At 41.7% G+C, this 24730-nt stretch overlaps 3 protein-coding genes across 7 annotated transcripts in view; all 3 read right to left on the reverse strand.

The window, feature by feature from the left end:
- The window catches only part of rdm1 (RAD52 motif containing 1), a 4220-nt gene extending 3867 nt beyond the window's left edge, over positions 1–353 (reverse strand). The window contains exon 1 of one of the 4 annotated variants that reach the window (XM_022752161.1): positions 309–353. The gene's annotated coding sequence lies outside the window, so the exon portion shown is untranslated. Of the gene's footprint in view, positions 1–192; positions 266–308 lie in introns of those variants that run through there. The other 3 variants (XM_022752159.1, XM_022752160.1, XM_022752162.1) reach the window with 3 other exon arrangements.
- Positions 354–6062: 5709 nt separating this feature from the next.
- Positions 6063–7740, reverse strand: LOC111226866 (DELTA-actitoxin-Aeq1b-like). Of its 2 annotated transcripts, XM_022752168.1 has the most exons (4): positions 7633–7739; positions 7490–7539; positions 7278–7372; positions 6063–6898 (listed from the first exon to the last, which is right to left on the reverse strand). In XM_022752168.1, the coding sequence occupies exons 2-4, from the start codon at positions 7499–7501 to the stop codon at positions 6481–6483; spliced, it is 525 nt and encodes a 174-aa protein (XP_022607889.1). In that variant the 5' UTR covers positions 7502–7539; positions 7633–7739; the 3' UTR covers positions 6063–6480. The 2 variants fall into 2 exon arrangements, with proteins under 2 accessions (XP_022607889.1, XP_022607890.1); XM_022752169.1 differs by lacking the exon at positions 7490–7539 and having other exon boundaries at positions 7633–7740.
- Positions 7741–8284: 544 nt separating this feature from the next.
- Positions 8285–24730, reverse strand: part of LOC111226867 (abl interactor 1-like) — a 19272-nt gene continuing 2826 nt past the window's right edge. Inside the window, exons 4-11 of the mRNA XM_022752170.1 lie at positions 18773–18961; positions 15848–15906; positions 15665–15718; positions 13695–13999; positions 12384–12527; positions 11285–11419; positions 9875–10003; positions 8285–9425 (exon numbers count right to left, since the gene is read on the reverse strand). Of these exons, the coding sequence (XP_022607891.1) occupies positions 9262–9425; positions 9875–10003; positions 11285–11419; positions 12384–12527; positions 13695–13999; positions 15665–15718; positions 15848–15906; positions 18773–18961 (1179 nt within the window). The 3' untranslated portion in view covers positions 8285–9261. The remainder of the gene's footprint in view (positions 9426–9874; positions 10004–11284; positions 11420–12383; positions 12528–13694; positions 14000–15664; positions 15719–15847; positions 15907–18772; positions 18962–24730) is intronic.

A 24730-nucleotide genomic window follows, 5' to 3' on the forward strand; every position in this document is an offset into this window, starting at 1 on the left:
GCCAATGATCAGAAAACACCTGAAAACACGTCATTAACGTAAACAGAGTCTGACACTGTTTTTTATACAAACGACGGTCGTTAAACTGAAGTAGCTCAGAGCTTCTCTCCACACACAAGCTAATGTAATGACGGCTGACGTCAGTTTCAATACACGTCAGTCCGTCCATTTACCCGTCGGTCCGTCTGTTACCCGTCGGTCCGTCCGTTACCCGTCAGTCCGTCCGTTAACCGTCGGTCCGTCCGTTAGCCGTGTGTCGGTCCAGTCTCCGGTTGTTGTTTAAACTCGGTAAAGTTAATTTCTCTCACCGTCACTTTTCCGTTCTCACGGGACAAACAGAATTTACCGCGCTTCCGCTGAGGGGCGGAGTCTGCTGCGGTAACCAATGAGGATTCAGTGTAAGAATGACGAGCGGCAACAGACCAATCACGGTGTCCTCACAGACACTCAGTGTGTTCACTGTATTTTATATTTAAAATGTAATATTTAATGCAGTTTTTATTTATTTTAACTGGTTTTATTCGATTTACATTGATCTGTTTCATATTTAATGAGCTGTTTATAAAGTTATTCAAATGTGTTATAATGTAAACATAAGTTTTTAGCATCAAACAAACTGGAAAATCACATTTGTTGTTTAAGGTCACAGAAGAGAAGAGCTGACTGAAATAAATGAAGTCATGTCATGTCAATACAGTGTTTGTTTTAGAAATTAATTATTCATCTGAACATCAGATATTTACAATTTGTGTGTTTTCACATTCGTCTGGATTATATCTGTTACACAGCAATAAAATATTTCATGCAAACAATCTGTGTTGCTTTTATTCAAAATATCAACATGCCGTTTATGCGCACGGGTATATTTGTGTGTTTGTTAGTGTTTCCTCACTGATGTCAGATCTGTTTCTGTGCTGATGATTCTTCTTTCATTTCATGTGTCAGTTGATCAGATTTGATGTTTCTGATCAAATCTCAGAGAAGAAAAGTTTGTGATGGTTCAGAGGTCTGGAGGGTCTGCACCCTCATCTGGATCACAGGGATGTCTGTGACCAGGAGACAGAAACCAGCCCCACGTCTTCTGGTCCAGGGTGTCCATGCTGCTTTATTCTGTTGTTTTTTCTTTTAAATATATAAATAATAGAAAATAAGGGATGAAAACTTCAGTGAAAGACAAATACATAATAATTTGAAAATTAAATAATTATAATAAATAAATAAAAATATGAAAGTAAATACATTAGAAAGGTTCATCATATATAAAGCTATTGCTAAGAGACAGAGTGAAGCTGAAAACTTCTAATAACGAATAAAAAATTCCCACATAATAAAAAACTGACTTGACATCAGCAGTTATGACATCACAGCGTTGCATCGTCAGACCAGAAAGTGAAAATAAGGCTGACCAGCTGTCAGTCAAACTCCAGAGAAAAAAGAAAGAGGTGAGACATGACCTTCATAATAAAATCCTAACGTTTCTAACATCAAGCTGGAAAGTTTTCCACCGCTCTGCAGTTCATGAGATCTTTAAACACTTTTATTCTGACACAGAGACACTGAGTTTCACATCTGTGTGGCAAAAACCTGGATCTTTACTGTTGTGTCAATAAAGAGATAAAGTGCAATGCTTTTATTTTGTAGAAGTGAGCGTGTGACTTCCTGTGAGGTTTAGAAAATGAAAGTGAAGGGACTTCCACTGCAGAAATGAGAGAATATTCCCACAAAGTGAATGAATGAAGATGTTTGATTCACTCATTCACCCACATCTGTATTTTAACGAGTAACTGAGTACATTTACTGCAGTACTGTACACAGAGGAGGTACTTTTACCTCCATGTTGTACTTGTACTGCTCCACATCTGTCATCACATCTTCACAGCTTTTATACAATATGAAGCATCAAGTCAATCTAACATGATACGACCACAGTGTGCTTTTACTTTGAAGGCTCAAACACACTTTACTGAGCGACTTCTCAACTTTATATAAACTAGTGACAGAGAGTGGCTCCTCCCACACAACAGGTGAACTGGTGACTCTGAAGTGCCCAGGTGTGAATGTATGTGTGTGTGTGTGTGTGTGTGTGTGTGTGTGTGTGTGTGTGTGTGTGTGTGTCTCTGTGTGTGTGAAAGGGAGAGTAGAAACAGTGGGACTGTGGGACTTTTTCTCTCTCTTTCTCTTTCCTGTCCTGTTAGAATAAAAGTCCTGAACTCAGATCAGCAGCATGTTGGAGACACTGACACTCAGCGCAGCTCACATCTTCATCTTCATCACCTTCATCATGATCAGCTGGACAGCCTCCTCGATCCTCTCTGCAGGCGCTGAGTATGCTGCACTTCTGCTGTGATTGGCTCAGACACTACGGGTCACAGACTCACGCACATCTCTCTGACCCTCGACCGCTCAATGGTGAGTACAGCTCTGACTCAGGCTCCTGCGAGGAGGTTTTACTGTATGATAGTCCCTGTGAGGTCCTGAGGAGTGAAATGATCTGAAGGCATCAACCAGACTGGTAGTGTGTTTACATATCTGATCATCATTTAACCATCAAAAATTTTAACGCTTAAATCAATAAGAGCACATGACTCATAAGGCGAGAACTGATCATTATCAGACCAATGTGATGCATGTTAGGTGAATCAGAATCAAATAGAACATGACACTGATCAACAGATGTGAATGATTGAAGGTTTTGTTCCTTCTCAGATGTGGTCAAACAGCTGAAGATGCATTCTAATATGTTTCCAGGCGGTCCAGGCTGACTGAACAGGAGCAGTCCAGTTTCCTTTCCATACAAATTCTACAAACCACATACGCAAACTCTTGGAGGTAATCAATCAATCTATCATCTACTATTCTTAATCTATCTACGCTCTAGCTCTATCTATCTATCTATCTATTATCTATATCTTATCTATCTAATCTAATCTACTTTATCTATCTTCTATCTAGTCTATCTTCTTTCAACGGTTTTAAAACTTGCAACGATTTCTACACTTTTCCATTGTTTTCAGATTCGTTCGTTGGTTGTTTTATTCGTTTGTTATTTATTTACATGTATACATCCGACGACGCTCAGCCGAGACCCACTTTTAAACAACCATGTAAACAAACCCAGATGTTGTCTGGTTAATGTTGTGTGACATCAGCATTCTTCAGCCATTCAGAAGAGCTCCTGTAAGTCACTCCTTGTCTCATCTCTCCAGGTGAAAGGTCCAAGGTGGTTTCATCACAAAAGAGACAGTTCTGGTCCAGACTTCGTCGACCATTTATCGCATGACAACCTCTCTCCGTTTTCCTGGGGATATCGACCAATACTTAATAGATTTCCGGATGAGCCATCGACAGAACAGATAGACGGCCTGAAACCTGTCGTGAGTGAACTAGACACTTCAGCTTCCTTTTCAAGCAATTTTAAATTTCAGCTTGACCACTGAAGCAACCATGCTGGCTGTCACTTCAGACGCTTCAAGCTCCTTTTCATCCTTTACGCACTTCATAAACCTGAATTCTTCTCACTGGCTAGCTCTCAGTGCTAACTAAGTTCTCTCACTTCAATTCCTTTTACTGTCTAGCTAGCTTTGTTCCACCAACACCAGAAAATCAATTGCTACTTGTGCTTTTCATAGGTGTCGACTGAGCAGAGAGCCGACAACCCTATCTGAGGACAATACTACAGGAGACTGGGAGGAAAGTCTCTGGACGCAACTGTGCAGTACAAGTCATCGTATAGACTACTGCAGTGGTATGGCTGCATACGTACTGCGACTGTAGTACTGTGTGTGCTGACTGAGATGACTGAGCTACTGGTTGACCTGATATGATGTAACTGTGTGTATGACTGAGCTGATGAGTACTATGTGTGGCTTGACTGAGTGACTGTAGTATGTGTTGCTGACTGGAGTACTAGACTGTAGTAGCGTCGTGTGTACTGCATCATAGGAGTACTGACGTGTAGTACTGAGTGTGTTATGCACCGGAGGACTGACTGTAGGTACTGTGTGTGTACTCGACTGGAGTTAAACTGGAGCTGGTAGTACTAGTGTGATGCTGGACTGGGGAGTACTGACTGTAGTACTGGTGTGGTCAAGCTGACTGGAGTACTGACTGTAGTACTGTGTGTGCTGACTCTAGTACTGATTGTAGTATTGTGTGTACTGACTGTAGTACTTTGTGTACAGGGGGCGGGGCCTGCGTCCTGGGAGCTGATCAGGAAGGAGACTCAGCTGCACCTGGATCAGTTGGACCTGCTGGTGAACTCCATCAGATCTTCAGCTGCTGCCAGCAGGAGGCGCTCTACACCAAGTCAACACCAAGACTGACACAATGCCTCTCATCAACTGTTTCTGTCTATTTATTGATTTATCAGGTTTATATTTATTGATTTATCAGGTTTATATTTATTGATTTATCAGGTTTATATTTATTTATTTATTTATTTGTATTTATTTATTGAAATGTGACGTTTGTCTGAATTTGACTTGAACAACAATAAAGACGTTTCCTCGCTGTTCAGAGTTTGACCTTTAAACTGATGTCAGACAGGAAACAGCTGATCTCACTGTTGCACCAGAGACACCTGGATATTAACATTCAACAGAGAAGTGATTATGTACGTAGTCTTTGACCTTATATTCCAGTTATATATAATATACTGTGTGGGCCAGTGCTTTTCCCTCATATCTCCATAAAATGGTCAGACTACACCTGCTTCTCTATTTTATAAACTTAAAATATATGAACTACTTTTGATATAAATATTTTCATCTATAGAGTGACATCACAGAACAAGAATCTACCAGAAAGTTTTCAACAATTTTCTGTAATAATTCCTTCAAACTTTCCTCCTCAACGAGACGGTCGCATCATCGGCCTCTCTTTATTCCACCAGTAGGGGGTGCTGTTCAATTAGATATAGAGGTGTAACACAGCAGAACATCAAGGTACAACTGGTCACACCTCACCCTTACTTCCTGTTTTCAAAATAACATCTCTTCCTGCCGACGGACCTGGTACCGGGTCGGGCAGAACGGTTGCAATTCATAATTGCCTGTAAAATTTGATAGAACACTGTGGTGGTCTCTTTTTTTTAAACGACGAGGCTTTAATGCCGCCAAAACAGTCCAAGTGTGTTTAGTACCAAGAATATTTGTTAGGCAACAATTTCAATATTTCTGTTTCAAAATAAGATCCCTATCCAAGACATAACGCAGGGCCGATTCACTTTTACTGTACTCTGAACTTTGTATATTGTATATTATATATTTATACAAGTTTTATGTTTTACAATGTCTAAGAAGTAGAATCAACATGATTCAGCAATTTAGAGGAAGAGATTCAGAGCACAAAACTATATCATTTACGTGGTTTTTAGACACAATGGTAGAATCTGATGATGCACGGGGTGAATTAAGCGGCTGAGGGTCGTATTTGCCTCCTGTAGTGGAAATCGTCAGTATTTTGTTGCCAGATTTCCATTCAAGAGGTAAAAACTCCTTTGGCACTTTGGGCACCTTGGTTATCCAAGTGTCCACTGGAGAGTCTGCCTCGCACCATCCCGACTCAAACCTTTGTAGAGTTCCTGCTTTGTGGTATTTCACCTACACTGTTACAGGTGTAGTCATGAAGCTGCTGAATGAAATCAGGGGCGTCCCAGTGGGACCTTTGTTATCATGGTGTTATCCTCGGCCTAATTGGAAATAAATTCTAGGCGAGGAAAAAAATAGGGACAGACGAGTCACAATCACAAAAAAATTAAACAATTAAACAATTTACTCAGCTATAGTCACAGTCACAATGTTACTGATACATGGAATCAATTCTCTGAGGTCTTACCCATCCACAGTGACCAAGCTTTTACAAATGGACCTGATGGTTAAATAAAGCATCAAGAAGCTTCTGGTTCATGTATTTTTCGTTTTCTTTGTGTCTCTGTTTACACTGTGTTAATGTAGTTGATGCTGTTGTTTATCTTGTTGACGCTGGGCGGGAGCAGGTGTGTGGAAGGCGGGACTTTCTCAGGAGACGAGGGGAACAGAGGGAAATAAAGAAGAACTGAATCATTTTTCATAATAACGAGTTGAGCTTTAATTATATCACAAATTCATTGATTGATCCGACAGTTTATCAATATGATTATTGATCAGGTCTTTTATTTATTAAACATTGAGTTCTTTGGTTCCACAGTCAGACCAGGTTCTACGTTGTGTTTGGTGTTCACTGACTGCTGCTGTTTCTCAGATGAAACATGATTTAAGTCAAAAGGAAAATGTTTCGTCAAAATTTCGCAGCTTCGACTCAGAGAAACACAGAACAGTAAAATCCTAGTTAGCATGTAGCCTGACAGCGTTCATACAGAAAGGTGACAGGAAGTGAGATTATGGAATAAAAGAAGATTTATCAAATGACCTAAACTGGTCTTCCTGTCTCTGGGAGAACTGGGATTAATGGAGGAGACAGAGATGAATGAATCGGCCGGTTTTAGTTGTTGCACACCTGCACCTTGAGGACAGCTCGGTAACTGTCGGACATGGTGGCTCTGACGGTCACGTGACTCCCTCTGTGGCTCAGACTGGGCCCTTTGGCTTTGCCCCTGACGAACCCTCTCTCTGTGTTGTAGTACATGGTTTCGTAGAGATGCTGGTCGCAGTGAGTGTCCAGGCCGAACACGCCCACAGCGAACCAGCTGGAGTACAGGTTGAAGTCATAGGGGACGGAGAACATGACGGCCACTCTGCCCCTGTACTGCTGCGTGGACTCGCTCAGGAGGTCGTAGGTGAACACCCCCACCGACCCGCAGGCCGCGTGAGGACTCTTGACGAACAGAGCGCCTCCGGACTCGGACGGGCCGAGGGTGGGCGGGAACGGTGCGTCACATGATCCGCTGACAGTGTGCACACTGAAACAAGACACAGGTGAGATCAGACACCTGCAGGCAGAGACAGACAGAACCAGGTGTTTCACACCTGTCAGGTCACTGATGCTGATATTTTCATATTTCTATATGTTTATGATTTCTGATTATTGTATAAGCGGCCTTATGTATTTTGAAAGGAAAGTTATTATTATTAATATTATGTTTTGTTTTTCATATTTTTATGATTTTATTTTCTTTTTATATTTTATATTTTTATGCTGATGGGGAAGTAAAGTCCGAGCTCTCCAGCGGTGGTTCTGTTGCCCAGGTAACAACACAGGAAGTCCACTGACTTCCTCCACTTCCACTATCCCACTCCCCCACCATGCGTTCCTGGGGGGGGGGGGGTTCTGATACTCACTGAGGGTTACACAGGGTGAACATCGAGCTCTTATTCTGAAGCTCAATACTGCACTGACGGGTTGGACTGTTCCTGCTGCTCATGATGTCATCAACCTGTACACAGACACATCTTCATCATCGTCTTCGTCATCGTTATCATCATCGTGAGATAGATAGATAGATAGATAGATAGATAGATAGATAAATAGCTGCTTCCACTGGTTTACATACTGGAAACAACATTGACTGTTCATCCGGACCGCTCCAAATATTTTCCTCATCTACACACAGAAGGATACATATGTATATATATGATATACTGTACATCAATAATATAAACATGTACGGTCCATATTTAAATCATACAGACTTACAGCCGTGATGAGACTAGGTCCTACAGTTCAGTCCAGTCCAGTTCAGACCAGCTCGGGGTGCAGCTGCAGACTGAAGCAGCTTCTCGTCTCTCTGACAGGGCGAGACGTCCGGGACAGGAAACAGGAAACAGGAAACATCTGCGGCGGAAACAAGAACAAAAACATGATGAAAACATGATTTTAGAAAAACAAAAGCTGGAGAGAGTGAATCACTGAGAACAAGTCAGAGCTTTAATTATGATTAACCAATTATCAATAAATAATTAATTATCCCTCATGAACTTATCACAACTCTTATTAAAGAGAGAAGACGGGGGGTGGGGCTGACTGAGTAACAGCATACACTTACACCTGTCCTTCAGGTTATCAGAAACACCAGAGGAAAGATAATAGATGAGCCTTTCAGTCTGTCCAATCACAGAGCAGAGAGGACAGTGATGTCACTCAGGTAGAGAAGGTAGAGGAGCAGGTGCTACAGTAACTGTATCTATTATTAAAGAAGCTGTGAGAGCGCCCCCTGCAGGCTGACCTCATTAACCTGTTGGCTAATCTTAGCTCCTCCTCGCAAACACTGAGGACTAACTAACTAACTAACTAACTCTAACTTATTCAGTGGTTTAAAGTGGTTTGATCAACAAACAACATACATTGATTCAAAGATCGATGAGTTTATTGATCATCTGAAGACACAATATTGATGATAATTGATCACCTATACAAGCAGTCTCAGCTACAAATGAAGTGAATAATCCCAGGTTCAGTTTGAAGTCTGTAGTTTGTGTGTGTGGCCTGCAGGGGGTGCTGGCCTGAGTCCAGCCTGACAGGCACACAGCTCCACCACAGCACAGCCAAAGTACTGCGTTCAAGAAGGTACTGAAGTACAAGTACAGAGATAATATCAGTAAAAAGAACTTAAAGTTTTAATCTGATCAAAGATCTGAACTCTGACTTTCAATAAAGATATTGATCTACTCTGTTTATTTACAGAAGAAAAATCAGTTTGTTAAAGAATAAAACGTAAAACTAGAAAATAAACTTTTAAACATTTTTATATGTCAAAGAAATATTTGTTTTGTTAATCTTCATCAACACGTCACCATGTTTCATCACCATCATCATCATCACTGTTTTTATTTGAGCAGATTAGTTGACAATAAATTTGTATTTATATTTACATTTATATAAAAATTCTATAAAAATCTAAAGTTTAAAACATTTAATGATCAATTATTTTCATTATCCAATAATGTGTCCACATCGAGTCACAGGAAACAACAGACCTGGAGCTAAACCAGGGAAGTTTAAAAATGAATATTAATCATTGATTAAATCTGTTGACAATTGATTTTTATTGATTCCGTGGCAGCTGACTTATTGATTAATTGACTGATTAACAGTTTCAGGACTAATGGATTTAAAGCAGCTTCAAATAGATTCCATATGTAAAGGAATTCATGTTTTCTGAAAAGTATTATTTATTTATTATTATCTATTATGACTGTGAAAATGAAACATTTCTATGGATGTGTGTCAGTTCCTGTGTTTCCCTTCTGGGGGCAGCAGAGGTAAATACACACTGAGTAACACTGATCTGTCCCTATGGCAACAGAGAGGGGACGGGGCTTCAAGCTAGCCACATGACTGGACGTAGCTTTGTGGGAAGAAGCCCTGGTTTCCGTTGAGGAATCCTTCACACCAGCCATCGTCATGGCGACGCATCAGGTAGATGATGTCACCCTCGGTGAGGGACAGGTCATCGGGTTTCGTGGCCTCGTAGCTGTAAAGCGCCACCACTGGACACACAGGAGAAGTGCAGTTAGAGGACACGTACAAACAGCCTGCAGTATTGACGTCAGCCACAAGGTGGAGCTCTGCTGTGTGACTGTCGTCGTCATAGTGATGTCGTCACCCAAAGAGCATCAAGATCCAATCTCTCTTTAGTGTAGTAAACCTGTAGTCCTGGTGTATATGTCTGTAAGATCTATAAATCTGTATCTGTAGATCTATATCTGTACATAGATATCTGTAGATCTATTACTGTGGATCTATTTCTGTAGATCTATATCTATAGAACTATATCCGTAAATCTTTTTATGTCAGAACTATTTCTGTAGATCTACATCTATAGATCTATATCTGTAGATCTATTTATGTCAGATCTATATCTGTTAATCTATATCTGTAGATATATTACTGTAGATCTATATCTGTATGATCTATATCTGTAGATCTATAGTAGTACCTTTCTCGAGGTAGTTCGGGGGGGCGCTAATGTCATAGTCCACTGGTGGAGGGAGGGGCGGTATGATGTCATCAAGGCCACCCTCATCGTCCAATAAGAGAGGGGGGGGTGGGGCTGGGATCTCCAGATCTAAGAGAACAGCACACAGGTCCTGTGAGTGACAGCTGTGATCGACCAATCAGGTTTGAAGAGGCAGAGCTATGACAGGAAACAGCAGAGCTGCTACTCTCATGTGTAGTACTACTGCTTTAATACTCTGATAGTATGAGACTGTCATGCAGTACTACAAGTACTCCTCCATGAGTATATACTAGTTGTACTACTTCTACGACTAGTACTACTAGTATTCAATAACTAACTAACCAGCCACAGTATTTGTTTCTTACCCAGGTGTTCGAGGCGAGCAGGTAAGCAGAGCCGAGGTGAGGAGCGGGGGAGCAGGGTGAAGGAGGAGGAGGGGGGAGGGTGAGGAGGAGCAGTAGATGAGGGGGGGGGTAGGGGGGAGGAGGGGGGATCATCACTGACGGACAGACAGAGAGAAGCTGAGTCAGGACATCAGAGTGAGCATCTGTCTGCAGAGACAATCTCTGATCCTCACACTGTAAAAGGCCTGCTGGTCCTGGGACCTAATCAAGGACCTTAGACATTTTTCAAGCACTATAAGAACTTCTATCACTCACTCAAGAACCCCTCCATGTTTCTCAAGGACTCTTGCAATCTCCTCAAAGCCCTTGAATTTCCTTAAATCCTTGAGTCGTTCTTCTGAACCTACTCACAGTCCTTGAACTCAGAGAAAACAGAACCTACAGAACCTGCCTGGAATTTTCTCAATAATCCTTGAAGCCTTCTTGAGGACCCTTTAAACATTATTAAGGCTCATATAAATTTTCTTGGTGTCCTCAAGGACCCCTCCCCCTTCATCCTTATTATTCTTGGAACCTACTGAAGGACTTTAGAACTTCCTCCAGGGCTCCTGGAACCTGCTGAAGAACTCTTTATACATTTTCAAGCACCCCTGAAAGTTTCTCAATGACTCAAGAAACCTTCTTAAGGACTTCTCAAACCTAAACTAAAATCTGCTGATCGACTCCTGGAACTTACTCAAGGATCATGGCTACTTGTTATTGTTGTTATTTGCTAACTATTCCAAGGACCTTAAAACTTACTTACTGGAATTTCCTGAAGAACTGAGATTACCTCTAGAACCTCCTCAGCTGTCCCTCGCACTTACTCAAAAATTCCTCAAAACCTCTTGAGAGCCCCTAGAACTTTCTCACAGACTCCTGGAACCTGCTTTCTTTCTCTACCAGGAACAAATAAACTGGTCAACATCTTATTGATTATATATAGCATGACTTTCATTTCTCCTGAGTTTCTATTGGACGACACCGGTGTCCTCCGTCGGCTTACGTGATTGAACAGCAGGCAGGAAGAGAGAGCGCGTGTAGCGGCAGCGGGAGGCAGGGCCTGAGCGGACCCTCAGAGAGAGAGAGCGAGTGGTGGGTGGTGAGCGACGGTGGCGACTCCTCCTGGAGGGGAGGGCCACTAAAGAAAAACACCAGAGAAGAAGAAGTACAAACATTTTCACGTTGTTCGGGAACGTTCGGTGAATCACCAGAGCCTTAAATTAAGGCTTTGGAACTTTGGAACGTGCTGCTCCTGATTTCTTTTTGAGATTACCAGGACTTACTCAATGTCTCCTTACTAAAAATAATAATAACCTTTATTAAAAGGGTTTGAATTAAGCAGAAAGTGAGTCATTTGTTGATAACTGACCATGTGCAGTTATGTTCATGTGAGGCTTCATTATAAATCCTTTACTTGAGATTGATGGCGTTCACTGAACTCTGTAACAAATAGTCTTTAACTGTCTCTGTGTATTTCTGTTCATGTGTGACGCAGATTTAAAGACCAAGAAATATAACTTGAGTTCTGAACACTTTCTGTTCCTGTCAGGGAACTCCATGACTCCTGGAACCTTTTCAAGGCTCCTGGAAAACTGATTTAAAGGTTTAAACTTCTATAAAATGTGAACTGTCACTTTTCTGTTTTAGTTTATGACTTTGTTCATGAGCAGAACAGATAGACAGGTACAGACAGACAGACAGACAGACAGATACAGACAGACAGAAAGACAGATAGGCAGGTACAGACAAACAAACAGGTACAGACAGACAGACAGATGACAGGTACAGACAGACAGACAGACAGGTACAGACAAACAAACAGGTACAGACAGACAGAAAGACAGACAGACAGACAGGTACAGACAAACAAACAGGTACAGACAGACAGACAGACGACAGGTACAGACAGACAGATACAGACAGACAGACAGGTACAGACAGACGACAGGTACAGGCAGACAGGTACAGACAGACAGACAGACGACAGGTACAGACAGACAGAAAGACAGACAGACAGACGGCCAGTACAGACAGACAGAAAGACAGACAGACAGGTACAGACAGACTGAGAGACAATCAGACAGACAGGTACAGACAGGTACCGTCAACTTCCTGGCTGGGTGGAGGTGGAGGAGGCGGGGCTGGCAGTTCTGAGCCATCATTGGACAGTGGAAGGAACATGTCGTCATCAGAGGGAGGAGGGAGAGGGGGAGGGGAGGGAGGGGGGAAGCAGTTCTCCTCCACCACTGAGGAGACAGAGGAGAGGTGATGTGATTGTGATGTCACTCATCAGGACCAGTGATTGGTTTACATAGAGATATGAAGGATTTAACTGTTCCAGGTGTAACTAATACAGGTTTAAATAACCAGGGGTTAATTAACTAAAGTTTGTCTAATCCAGGTTTCACTAGTCTAAATATAACTAATCCTGATTGATCTAACCAATAGTTATCTAAACCAGGTTTAACCAATTCAGAGGCCTGTACTTTGAAGCAAATTCAACACACCCAGGATAACTTTTAGTAATCTGGCTTGACTGAACCTAACTTCAACCATCCTGATAACCTGTACTGCGAAGCTGCTTATCAACGGGCTCAGTTAACCCTGGGTTTACCTGTCCGGTTACGACCACGTTCATGTGAAAGAGGCGGAGTTATTCATTATAAGCAACATCGTTGTTTCGGTTATAACCACGTCCACAAGTGATATTCAATGATGTGAAATGTAAATATGATCACATGACTGGAATAAAAAATATTATATCCATGTCTACATATAATTTCTGTTAAAGTCAGACTAATGATATATTGTAAATAAATGCATGAATTATCATGACATTTGAGTATTTTTGCTCTTTTGTCTGATGATGAACAAACTGTTCAAACTGTGATTTTTTTTAAAACCAGAGTGACACATGGAAAGACCCAAACAGGAAAACTATTCCACTAATTTATATTTTATATCTACTGCTCGTTATTATTGATCACTTTATCGTAAACTCTTTTGTCCCTATCAGGATCCTGTAGGAATGATGACTCAGTTTTTCCAGTCATCTTATTGGTCAGTAGTTTGGCTGTTGACAGATTTTGATCTGATCCTCTTAAGTGAACCTGCGCCAGGTTAGGAGGTCAGCGTTGAAATGGTGATTTACCCCAGTAACAAGTGAACCACCGTCGTAGGAGTAAAAACTCAGAGTTAAAACTGAAGTTACTGGATGGATGGAGGGATGGATGCTTTATTTATTCCCTAGCAGAAATTCATGATGACCTCAAATCCTGCTCCGTAGTACAAGCCTCAGGTTTAGCTAATTTAAATTTAACTAATCCAGGTTTATTTAATCCAGGTTACCTAATCATGATTTAATGTTTTTTTATTAGTTACTCATAAACAAACTGTTTTTGTTTTGTCCTCACCTGTCTCAAGGCTGAGGGGCGGGGCTGCTGGCGGAGCATTATGATTGGTCAGGGCCTCTGACAGAGGGGGAGGAGGGGGAGGGGGAGGTGGGGGCGAGGGGGTAACAGCCCCTGACAAATTGGGTGGAGGAGGTGGAGGGGGCGGGGCAGATGTGTTGATGACCTCATTTTCCCAAGCCAACATTTCATTTGCTGCAGGAGGAGTCGGGGCGTCGTCCAGCAGAGTGGTAATGATGTCACACTCAGGTGGAGCCTGCAAGGTGGTGGGAATGGTGGGCGGAGCTACAGGTTTCCCAAAACTGGAGCTGAGAGAAACAACAGCAAAAATACAATTCAGATCACAGATCAATACAATCAATACACATATAGATCAATACAATACTGATAGTATATATAGGTAGTTAGCCACGACAGGTGTTTCCTTATTCACCTCAGTCACATTCTGAGTTCGTCTCTGTGGTGAATTCAGCTTGTCTGACCTTTGACTTGAATCAGCAGCTAATGAACCAACACTGAGCATGTGCTAAAATGTTTCATCTTTCTGCTTCTTTGGTGGAGTTTTTATTTTTAATGAGCAGCTCAGACACTGAAATCGTCTGGTTTTTAAATGAGGTTTGTTCCAGAACCAGAATTTTCTGTTTGAAAATGTCATTGTTTACTTTGCAGGGAAACAGAGGAATGGAACATAATCTTCTGAATCTTTTTTAAATGATTTATTTATTTATTTTCTAATTTGTTTTCTCCCTTTGTTCATCTGATCCAGCGGAGCGACGTGTTTGATTAAGTTCAAATATCATCCATCACGGATAAGGGAAAACTGACAATGACTGGTCCAGAAAGAGAAGTGAAAACTGTCTGATGACTGTCAGACTGTATGGTGAACAAGAGTTTTTGCTTTGGGTTGTTTAATGTTTATGTCCATGTTAAGTGTATGTTTATATTTAGTGTATATTTAGTTTTTTTAGTTTATGTCTGTGTTTAGTTTATGTTTAGTTTGTTTATTTTTAGTTTATGTCTGTGTTTAGTTTGTTTATGTTTAGTTTATGTTTATGTTTAGTTTGTTTATTTTCAGTTTATGTTTAGTTTATATCTGTGTTTAGTTTATGTTTAGTTTGTTTATGTTTAGTTTGTTTATTTCTAGTTTATGTCTGTGTTTAGTTTATGTTTAGTTTGTTTATTTCTAGTTTGTGTTTAGTTTATATCTGTGTTTAGGTTATGTTTAGTTAATGTTTATGTTTAGTTTATGTCTGTGTTTAGTTTATGTTTAGTTTATATCTGTGTTTAGTTTATGTTTAGTTTGTTTATTTCTAGTTTATGTCTGTGTTTAGTTTATGTTTATGTTCAGTTTATGTTTAGTTTATATCTGTGTTTAGTTTATGTTTAGTTTGTTTATGTTTAGTTTATGTTTAGTTTATTTATGTGTTTAGTTTATGTTTATGTTCAGTTTATGTTTAGTTTATGTCTGTGTTTAGTTTATGTTTAGTTTGTTTATGTTTAATTTATGTTTAGTTTATGTCTGTGTTTAGTTTATGTTTAGTTTATGTTTAGGTTGTTTATGTTTAGTTTATGTTTAGTTTATGTTTAGTTTATGTTTATGTTTAGTTTATGTCTGTGTTTAGTTTATGTTTAGTTTATGTTTAGTTTGTTTATGTTTAGTTTATGTTTAGTTTATGTTTATGTTTAGTTTATGTCTGTGTTTAGTTTATGTTTAGTTTATGTTGTTTATGTTTAGTTTATGTCTGTGTTTAGTTTATGTTTAGTTTATGTTTAGGTTGTTTATGTTTAGTTTATGTTTAGTTTATGTTTAGTTTATGTTTATGTTTAGTTTATGTCTGTGTTTATGTTTACCCCTGTGCAGACTGATTGGTCCTGCTGTCTGTCTGTGTCACGTTTATTTTACCAATGAAAAAACAGAAAACTGACTGACTGTCCTCAATCAGGTCCTCACAAAGACACACAAACTATGTTACCTGCTGCCAGGGGGCGCCACCGGGCACTGGACCGGCTCTGGAGGTTTGTTTGACCTGAAACACACACACACACACACACACACACACACACACACACACACACACACACACAGACTTCCTGTTAGAGAGTGTGGTGTGAAAGGAGAAGCTGTCATTAACACACACAGTAGAATCAAACTGAACCTGATGGAGGCTCCATGTTTACGGATCGTTCCTGTTCTGTCCGACTGTTTCCCAGAGACCTATGGGGGGGGGGGGGGGGGGGGTAACAGAGTGAGCATCAATAGAGCCTCTCAGCCTCTCAGCTCTAATTAGTCTCTTTACACAGTTTCCCACGCTCAACAAAGACTGTCTGTGTGTCTGTGTGTGAGTGTGTGTGTGTGTGTCTGTGTATGTGTATGTGTATGTGTGTTTGTGTGTGTGTGTGTGTGTGTGTGTCTGTGTGTGTGTGTGTGTTAAAAGTATCTTCACATTGTGCTGTTGGGGCTTTCACTTCAGTGAAGGATTTGAATCCTGAACAATAGAATACACTAGAACAAGTAGAACAGACTTTACTCCCTGTGGAACATTTCACTCACAAACACAAGAACTCGGTCACATCAATGTTGTGAAGCAGCTGAAGTCGAAGTTGAAGTGAAGTCCTGAGACGGATTAACTCCAGAACATTCACTTTGAGGAGCTTCAGACTGCAGGACGTCAGTTTGTTTTAGTTCACACAGTTCAGGGTCTGGAGTGGTACAGTGGTACAGTGGTACAGTTGTATAGTGTACAGTGGTACAGTGGTACAGCGTACAGTGGTACAGTGGACAGTGTACAGTGGTACAATGTACAGCGGTACAGTGTACAGTGGTACGGTGGACAGTGTACAGTGGAACAGTGTACAGTGGTACACTGTACAGCAGTACAGCGTATAATGGTGCAGTGGTACAGCGTACAGTGGTACAGCGTATAATGGTACAGTGGTACAGCGTACAGTGGTACAGCGTACAGAGTAGGAGTGGCCAGTGTACAGTGGTACAGTGTACAGTGGTACAGTAGTACAGTGGTATAGTGTACAGTGTACAGTGGTACAATGTACAGTGGTACAGTGGTACACTGTACAGCAGTACAGCGTATAATGGTACAGTGGTACAGCGTACAGTGGTATAGTGTACAGTGGTACAGTGGTACAGTGTACAGTGGTACAGTGTACAGTGGTACAGTGGTACAGTGTACAGTGGTACAGTGTACAGTGGTAGAGTGGTACAGTGGTACAGTGTACAGTGGTACAGTGTACAGTGGTACAGTGGTACAGTGGTACAGTGGTACAATGTACAGTGGTACAGTGGTATAGTGTACAGTGGTATAGTGGCACAGTTCAGAGCTGTACTGAACTGTGCCACTGTACACTGTACCACTGTACATTATACCACTGTACCACTGTACATTATACCACTGTACCACTGTCCACCGTACCACTGTACCACTGTACCACTGTACACTGTACCACTGTACATTATACCACTGTACCACTGTACTACTGTACCACTGTACTACTGTACCACTGTACCACTGTACTACTGTACCACTGTACCACTGTACCACTGTACCACTGTACCACTGCTGATCTGCAGGTCTGAGACTGAGGAGGAAATAAATCCTTCCACTCAGTGAGTGTTCAGACAATAAAGTGAGATGAGGAACTTTTACAGAGAGTCACTTCTGCTTCTGTGGTTCACTGCAGTCGCCGACACTTCCTGTCAGCATCACCTCCACTTCCTGTCAGCATCGCCTCAGACTCACAACAGAACTGCACTTCTGTTTTTGGTCTTCAGTCGGACGCTCTCTGAGTCTCTGCTGAACCATCACTGATACAACAGTTCAGAGGGTCAACCCCCCCGGGTGGCATTAGTACGGCAGTGTTCCCTACATTCACTAGATTATGAGTGCCATCATTAATGGGCGACTAATGATTTTCACTGGCACACTGTGTTAGCACAACACCCAACGTTATCTAGAGCATCAAATCCTCCTTGACCCTCTCCTCATTCTTCACAGGACGCACAAGCTAATGTTAGCATAGCGTAGCTCCTGTAGGGATCAGGGCAGTGTGTAACAGGCGAGCGGCAAAAAGTGATGGTGAAGGGGAGGGAAAAGTTAACAGGAAGTTGTCAGTGTGACAGTAGATGTACGGAGTGTCACTTCATAAACGCTGCAGCTGCTCAACATCAAGAAGAGTTGTACGTTGTTTCACCAACTAGCAAACATCTCCCCAAGAGAGGCTAACGCTAACAGGAGGTTTGTTGGCTGCTATGTAACGTTAGCTACATTCACAGGAAGTCCCATGAATCAGCTGCTTGTTGTTACTACCTGTGTGTGTTAGTGATCACAGCAGAGCCTGTGACGGGCTAGCTGACTTAGCTGCAGTGATGCAGCGACATGACTAACTCCAGACAGCTCAACTCTAATCTGTCCTGTTCACACACATCTTGGTAAATTATATTTCAGTTTTCAGATGAGTGTGTTGAACCGGTTGGTTAATAAGAGAACAGAGGAGCTGCGGTTAGTAAAGCTAGTTAGGGATGCTATATCCCCTGGATATGTGAAGATATACGTTTATAACATATATGAAATAAATTTGTAAATGTATATATATTCAAATATTGATGAAGAATTTTTATATTGTAAAACATGTTGGGAGCATACGTTAACAATATATATTCAATATATATATGTATGTTTATTAAAACAACATATTATAAACATGTTATATGTTTTTTTCTATATGTTATTCTCATGAATTTTAAACATGTCTCTTCACATTCAGGGACAGTGTCTCAGACTGTTTATCAACATATACTGACTGGATATACATTTATTACATCTGTCTACAACAAAAACATACATATTCATATGTGATAGACATATGTGTCAATATATTAAATTATTCCAATTTCTAAAAGCTTTAATGTATAATTATTACAGGGGTGATTTTACTTTTATATGTATGTAAATTTTATGTATGGACAGTCAATATATTTACATACTGTATATGACATTTGTGTATGGGATATTATATTCCATATAACAACAGCACCGCTGCTGGAAAACAGAATGTGTGTGAGATACCTTCACACCGTGGCCCAGGCCGTCCAGCTGCTGGTAGTTGATTGGTCGGCGGCTGTAAGGTGGGTGGGGCTGCGTAACTGCAGCAGGTTGAGAAGGCGGGAGGATCTTGTGGCTGCGCGGGACTCGTCTGACCGCTGTGAACACGCCGATCTCCCTCCGAGAAACTTTCTCCTTATGCATCTCCACTGTCTGAGGAGGAGGAGGAGAAGGAAGAAGAGGAGGAGGAGGAGGAGGAGGAGGAGGAAGAGGAAGAGGAGGAAGAGGGGGAGGAGGAAGAGGAAGAGGAGGAAGAAGAAGAGGAGGAGGAAGAAGAGGAGGAAGAGGAGGAGGAAGAAGAAGAGGAAGAGGAGGAGTAAGAGGAGGAGGAGGAAGAAGAAGAGGAAGAGGAGGAGGAGGAAGAAGAGGAGGAAGAGGAGGAAGAGGAGGAGGAGGAGGAGGAAGAGGAGGAGGAGGAAGAGGAGGAAGAGGAGGAGGAGGAAGAATAGGAGGAAGAGGAAGAGGAGTAAGAGGAGGAGGAGGAAGAAGAAGAGGAGGAGGAGGAAGAGGAAGAAGAAGAGTAAGAGGAGGAGGAGTAAGAGGAGGAGGAGGAAGAGGAGGAGGAGGAAGAGGAAGAGGAGGAGGAAGAGGAGGAGGAGGAGGAAGAGGAGGAGGAGGAGGAAGAGGAGGAGGAGGTTCAGGTTATACCAGGATGAAGACTCTTGATGTTCCAGAGTCGACTGTTTTATTCTTGAACTTGATTTATTTTTATGAAACATGTTTTGAAACATATTTTTATGAAATATTAAAAACAGAAACAATAAAAACTGAAATATTTCTCTGATTCAACAATGAAACCTGCTCTTTGTCTTTTGTTTATACTTTTTAAGTGATTGATTTTATTCATTTCACTATTTTGCTATTGATAAATGATTACTGTGTTGTATCCAACCTCAGTTATTCTTGTTGTTGACAAACACTTATTTGACCACAATATTAGTTAGTTAAAATAAATATCTGCAGTTAACTGATAATGAAAACAACCAGATTCAGACTGTTAACAAAATAAATAATAATAATAATAATAATAATAATAATAATAATAACAATAACAATAACAATAACAATAATAATAATAAACAAATAAGAACTGAACAGAAACAACCACAAACACATTCAATGATCAAGTCACAGAGACCAGACCACTGATGGAAACTATCAATCATTCATAATGGATGAATGAATGAATGAATGAATGGATGGATGGATGGGAGTAGATTGTTAGATCGCAGGTTAAATCACAGCAGTGGTTGTTGTAGTTTTGTTAATGACAGTAAGTAAAACACAAAGCAGAGAGAAAACAGAGGCTCCATTCATTCATTCATTCACACACACACACACACACGCCACTCACACATCACTGCCAACAAACACACCCACACAACTACACACACACCACAGCACACACACGCACACAAAACGCACACACACTGCACCCACACACGCACGGGCACACACCACACACACACGACACGCACTACACCACACACAACACCGACACACACATCATCACACGACCTGGATCTGTATTCTCAGCACAAATTCTGAGAAAGAGAAACAGACAATCGAGAGGAAAAAACTGTTGATGCACAGATGAAGTAAGAGACACGTCGTTACCAAGACAACCACAAGATTTTTTTTTCACAATTACTTACGTGTTACACTGATATCGCACAGACATACTGTACAGTTTGTGTGTGTATGTGTGAGTCAGCTCACCTGACCAATGAGGTTGATGGAAGACTCCATGTGACGAAGCTGACTGGTCTGAGCTCGAACAGACTCAGCACGCTACTTGCCAGCAGTGCTGATTCTGTTAGTGCGATGCTTGGCCAGTGATTTTGGGTGGTGAAGTTTTTAGTTTCTCCACAGCGCCTTCAATCCCGTCACCTGACTGATAGCAACACATGGAGACAGGACAGTTTTAGCCTAGCTTAGTTACAAAGACTGACAAACACAGGTGAAACTATCTATTGCCGTTGGCAGCCAAGTAGTAATTTAGTAGTGGTAGTACTAACCGGTTGAGCATATAATGTATACTACCGTGGGTTGCTGTGAGTGGACACAGTATTAGTAGCAAGTCGTGCTAGTAGTGGTATAACATAATAACTTGTAAGTTGCTGATAGTTGAGTAGTAAGAGTCTCTCTAGCTTTGTCGGAAGTAGTAGGGTCTAGTACAGTGTACTGTAGATGCTGAGATATGACACTCTAAAGTTAAGGTATTTGCATGCAGTTAGTAGTCGTATATACCATGTATACCTGTTAGGTAGTTGGCATCGTGCAGTTAGTAGTGTAGTAGTAACCAGTACTAAACCTGTAGGTATTGTCGTGCAGTAGTAGTCGGTAGTATATGTAACCAGTACTAACCTGTTAGTGGTAGTGTCGTTGGCAGTGTAGTTGGTAGTACTAACCAGTACTAACTCTGTAGGTAGTTGTCGTTGCAGTAGTTAGTGGTAGTAGTTAACCCAGTATTAACCTGTATGGTTATTTGTCGTGGCAGTAGTAGTGGTAGATAGTAACAGTATCTAACTGTGAGGTATTTGTCGTGGCAGTAGTAGTGGTAGTATAATATAAACCAGTACTAACCTGTAGAGTGTTGTCGGTGGCAGTAGTTAGTTGTAGTAGTAACCAGTTACTAACTGTAGGAGTATTGTCGTGGCAGTTAGTAGTGGTAGTAGCTTAACCAGTACTAACGCTTTCAGGTAATTTGTCGTGGCAGTAGTAGTGGTAGTTTACTAACCAGTACGTAAACCTGTTCGGTAGTTGTCGTGGCAGTGAGTAGTCGGTAAGTAGTAACCAGTACTAACTCTGTAGGTAGTTGTCGTGCACGTAAGTAGTGGTAGTAGTAGCAGTACTTACCTGTAGGTAGTTGTCGTTTGCAGTAGTAGTGGTAGTATGTAACAGTACTTAACCAAATGTAGGTTATGTTGTCGTCGGCAGTCAGTGTGTAGTAGTAACCAGTACTTAACTAGTAGGGTAGTTGTCGTGGCTAGTATTGTGGTAGTAGTAACCCAGTAACAACCTGTAGGTAGTTGTCGTTGCAAGTAGTAGTGGTAGTAGTAACCAGTATCAGAGCCTGTAGTTATTTGTCGTTCAGTAGTTATAGTGGTAGTAGTAACCGTACTAAACCTGTAGGTAGTTGTCGTGTGCATGTAGTAGTGGTAGTAGTAGCCAGTACTTAACCTGTAGTAGTGTCGTGGTTTCAATGTAGTCGGTCCTACCCTCTAGCAGGTTGTCGTAGTTCTCTCAGCAGAGCTCTCCTGGCGCTCGGGAGCTTCTTCCAAATCTTCATCACCTTCGTTTCTTTTAAAGTTCTGAGTCCTTTCATGACGTCAGTCTTTGAAGAATCGAACAAAAGTAGATTTAGCTTTGAAAGATTTACTACTGATTAAATACCTATCATTTAGCTATCAATTGAGGTGCTTGATTTGGAAGAAGTAATTTAATTGTTGACAGCACTTTGAAATCATTTCCTGGTTCCTAATGAGCTCCTCACATGTATGAACCTTGGCTCTGCTTACTTTTCCTTAAATCATCATCTTCATGTCTACTGTTGATCAAAACAAACCAATCTGAAGGTTTCACGTGCAGGAGTTTAAAAAACCAATAATCACTGATTACAGATGTCAGAGTTTCCTCATCAGCATTCAACCGGGTTATTAGATAGTTCAGGCGAAGAGTCCTGAACGTGTCGGTGAAGTGAAACTGTAGAAAATTGGATGAATGAGGAGGTTGCAAGTTCTCATACTGTGACCTGAAGAACACGAAGCCTCACGAGCTTCTGATATCGTACGTGAGCGTGATAGTGACGTGGACGTCAGGTTCCAAGTTCATCATAGTTTAATGTCTGTATATCTGGACACTGAGTCTTGCAATTTTTAAGTTTGGATTGAATTGATTGATTGAATTGATTGATTGTGATTGATTGATTGAAATTGATTGATGCCCAGAGGTCCAAACGGAACTTTCTCAGATTGTTTGTTTTGATCAACAGTAGATGAAGATGATTTAAGGAACAAGCAGGCAGGTCATCGCACATGTGAGAAGCTGGACACCAGGAATGAATTCAAACTGCTGTCACAATGCATTAATCTTTTCCAATCTAATCACCTCATTGATAGCTAATGATAGGTGAATTGTAATCAAGTGGTAAATCTTTCAATATCTAAATCTACTTTTGTTCGATTCTTCAGACTGAGATATGAAGGATCAGAACTTTTTAAAGACGAGGTGAATGAGATTCTGGAAGAAGCTCCGAGCGCCAGGCAGAGCTCTGCTGTGAGAACTATCGACAACCTGCTGAGGGTGGCGACTACTGCCACGACAACTACGCTAACAGGTTAGTACTGGTTATCTACTACCACTCCCAATACTGCCACGACAAGCTTACCTTACGGTTAGTACTGGTTACTACTAACCACTACTACTGCAACGACAATAACTACAGGTTAGTAACTGGTTACTACTACCACTTACTACTGGCAACGACAATCTAACCTAACAGTTTAGTACTGGTTACTACTACCACTACTACTGCCACGACAACTACCTACAGGTAGTGATGTTTTACTACTACCACTATACTGCCACGACAACTACCTACAGTTAGTACTGGTTTACTACTACCACTTACTACTGGCACGACAACCTACCTACCAGGTTTAGTAACTGTTACTACTACCACTACTATCTGTCACGCCAACTACCTACAGGTGTACTGGTTCTAAACTACCACACTACTGGCCAACGACAACTACCACAGTTAGTAGCTGGGTTTACTACACTACACTACTTACTGCCCGAGCAAATACCACGCAGGTTAGTACTTGGTTAGTTATCTATCCACTACTACTGGCACGACAACTACTATCAGGTTAGTACTGTTTACTACTAACCACCTACTACTTGCCAGACACTACCTACTCAGGGTTTAGTTACTGGTTTACTATCAATCCCGACTACTACTGCCACGATCAAATACCTACAGGTTAGTATGTTTACTACTTACCACTTACTACTGCCACGACAAATACCTACAGGTTTAATACTGGTTACTACTACCACTACTACTGCAACCGACATCTACTACAGGTTAGTACTGGTAGTACTACCACTTACTACTGCCACGACAACTCTACAGGTTTTAGTAACTGGTTACTACTACCACTACTGACTGTCCACGACAACTACCTAGCAGGTTAGTACTGGTTACTTACTACACTACTACTGCCTTCGACACATCTACCTTACAGGTTAGTACTGTTTACTACTACCAACTACGTACTCTGCCACGACAAATACCTTACAGGTTAGTACTTGGTTATGTAACTACACTACTTACGGTTGGCCACGACAACCTACCTACAGTTAGGCAACTAGGTTTAACTACATACCCACTTACTACTGCCACGACTAAACTAATCCTATCAGGTTTTAGCAACTGGTTTACTACTACCACTATACTGCCACACGAAACTACTACAGGTTAGTTACTGGTTTTACTATACCACTACTACTGCCAGGGGGGGGGGGGGGGTGGGGGGGTGGGGGGGGGGGGGGGGGGGGGGGGGTGGGGGGGGGGGGGGGGGGGGGGGGGGGGGGGGGGGGGGGGGGGGGGGAAAGGGGGGGGGGGGGTACGGGGGGGGGGGGGGGGGGGGGGGGGGGGGGGGTGGGGTGTGGGTGGGGGGGGGGGGGGTGGGGGGGGGGGGTGGGGGGGGGGGGGGGGGGGGGGGGGGGGGGGGGGAACAAATACTCAAGTTAGTAGCTGGTTTGTTACTACACTACTACTGCCATGCCATACTACCTACAAGTTAGTACTAACCAACCTACTACGCATGCAATCTACCTACAGGTTTAGTATACCACTACTATTCTACTAGCTGCACGGGCAAGTAAGTAGTTTCCTGTGTTGTCCAGTCCTTT

Source organism: Seriola dumerili, unplaced genomic scaffold, assembly GCF_002260705.1.
Source record: "Seriola dumerili isolate Sdu_G_001 unplaced genomic scaffold, Sdu_1.0 BDQW01000166.1, whole genome shotgun sequence".
NCBI classification, from domain to species: Eukaryota; Metazoa; Chordata; class Actinopteri; order Carangiformes; family Carangidae; genus Seriola; species Seriola dumerili.

What these genes read in the sequence shown, in the direction of transcription:
- LOC111226866 (XM_022752168.1), bottom strand. An exon ending in TTCACCCTGTGTAACCCTCA is followed by an intron (nt 6,899 to 7,277) that starts GTGAGTATCAGA and finishes GTCTTGTTTCAG; the next exon opens with TGTGCACACTGTCAGCGGAT.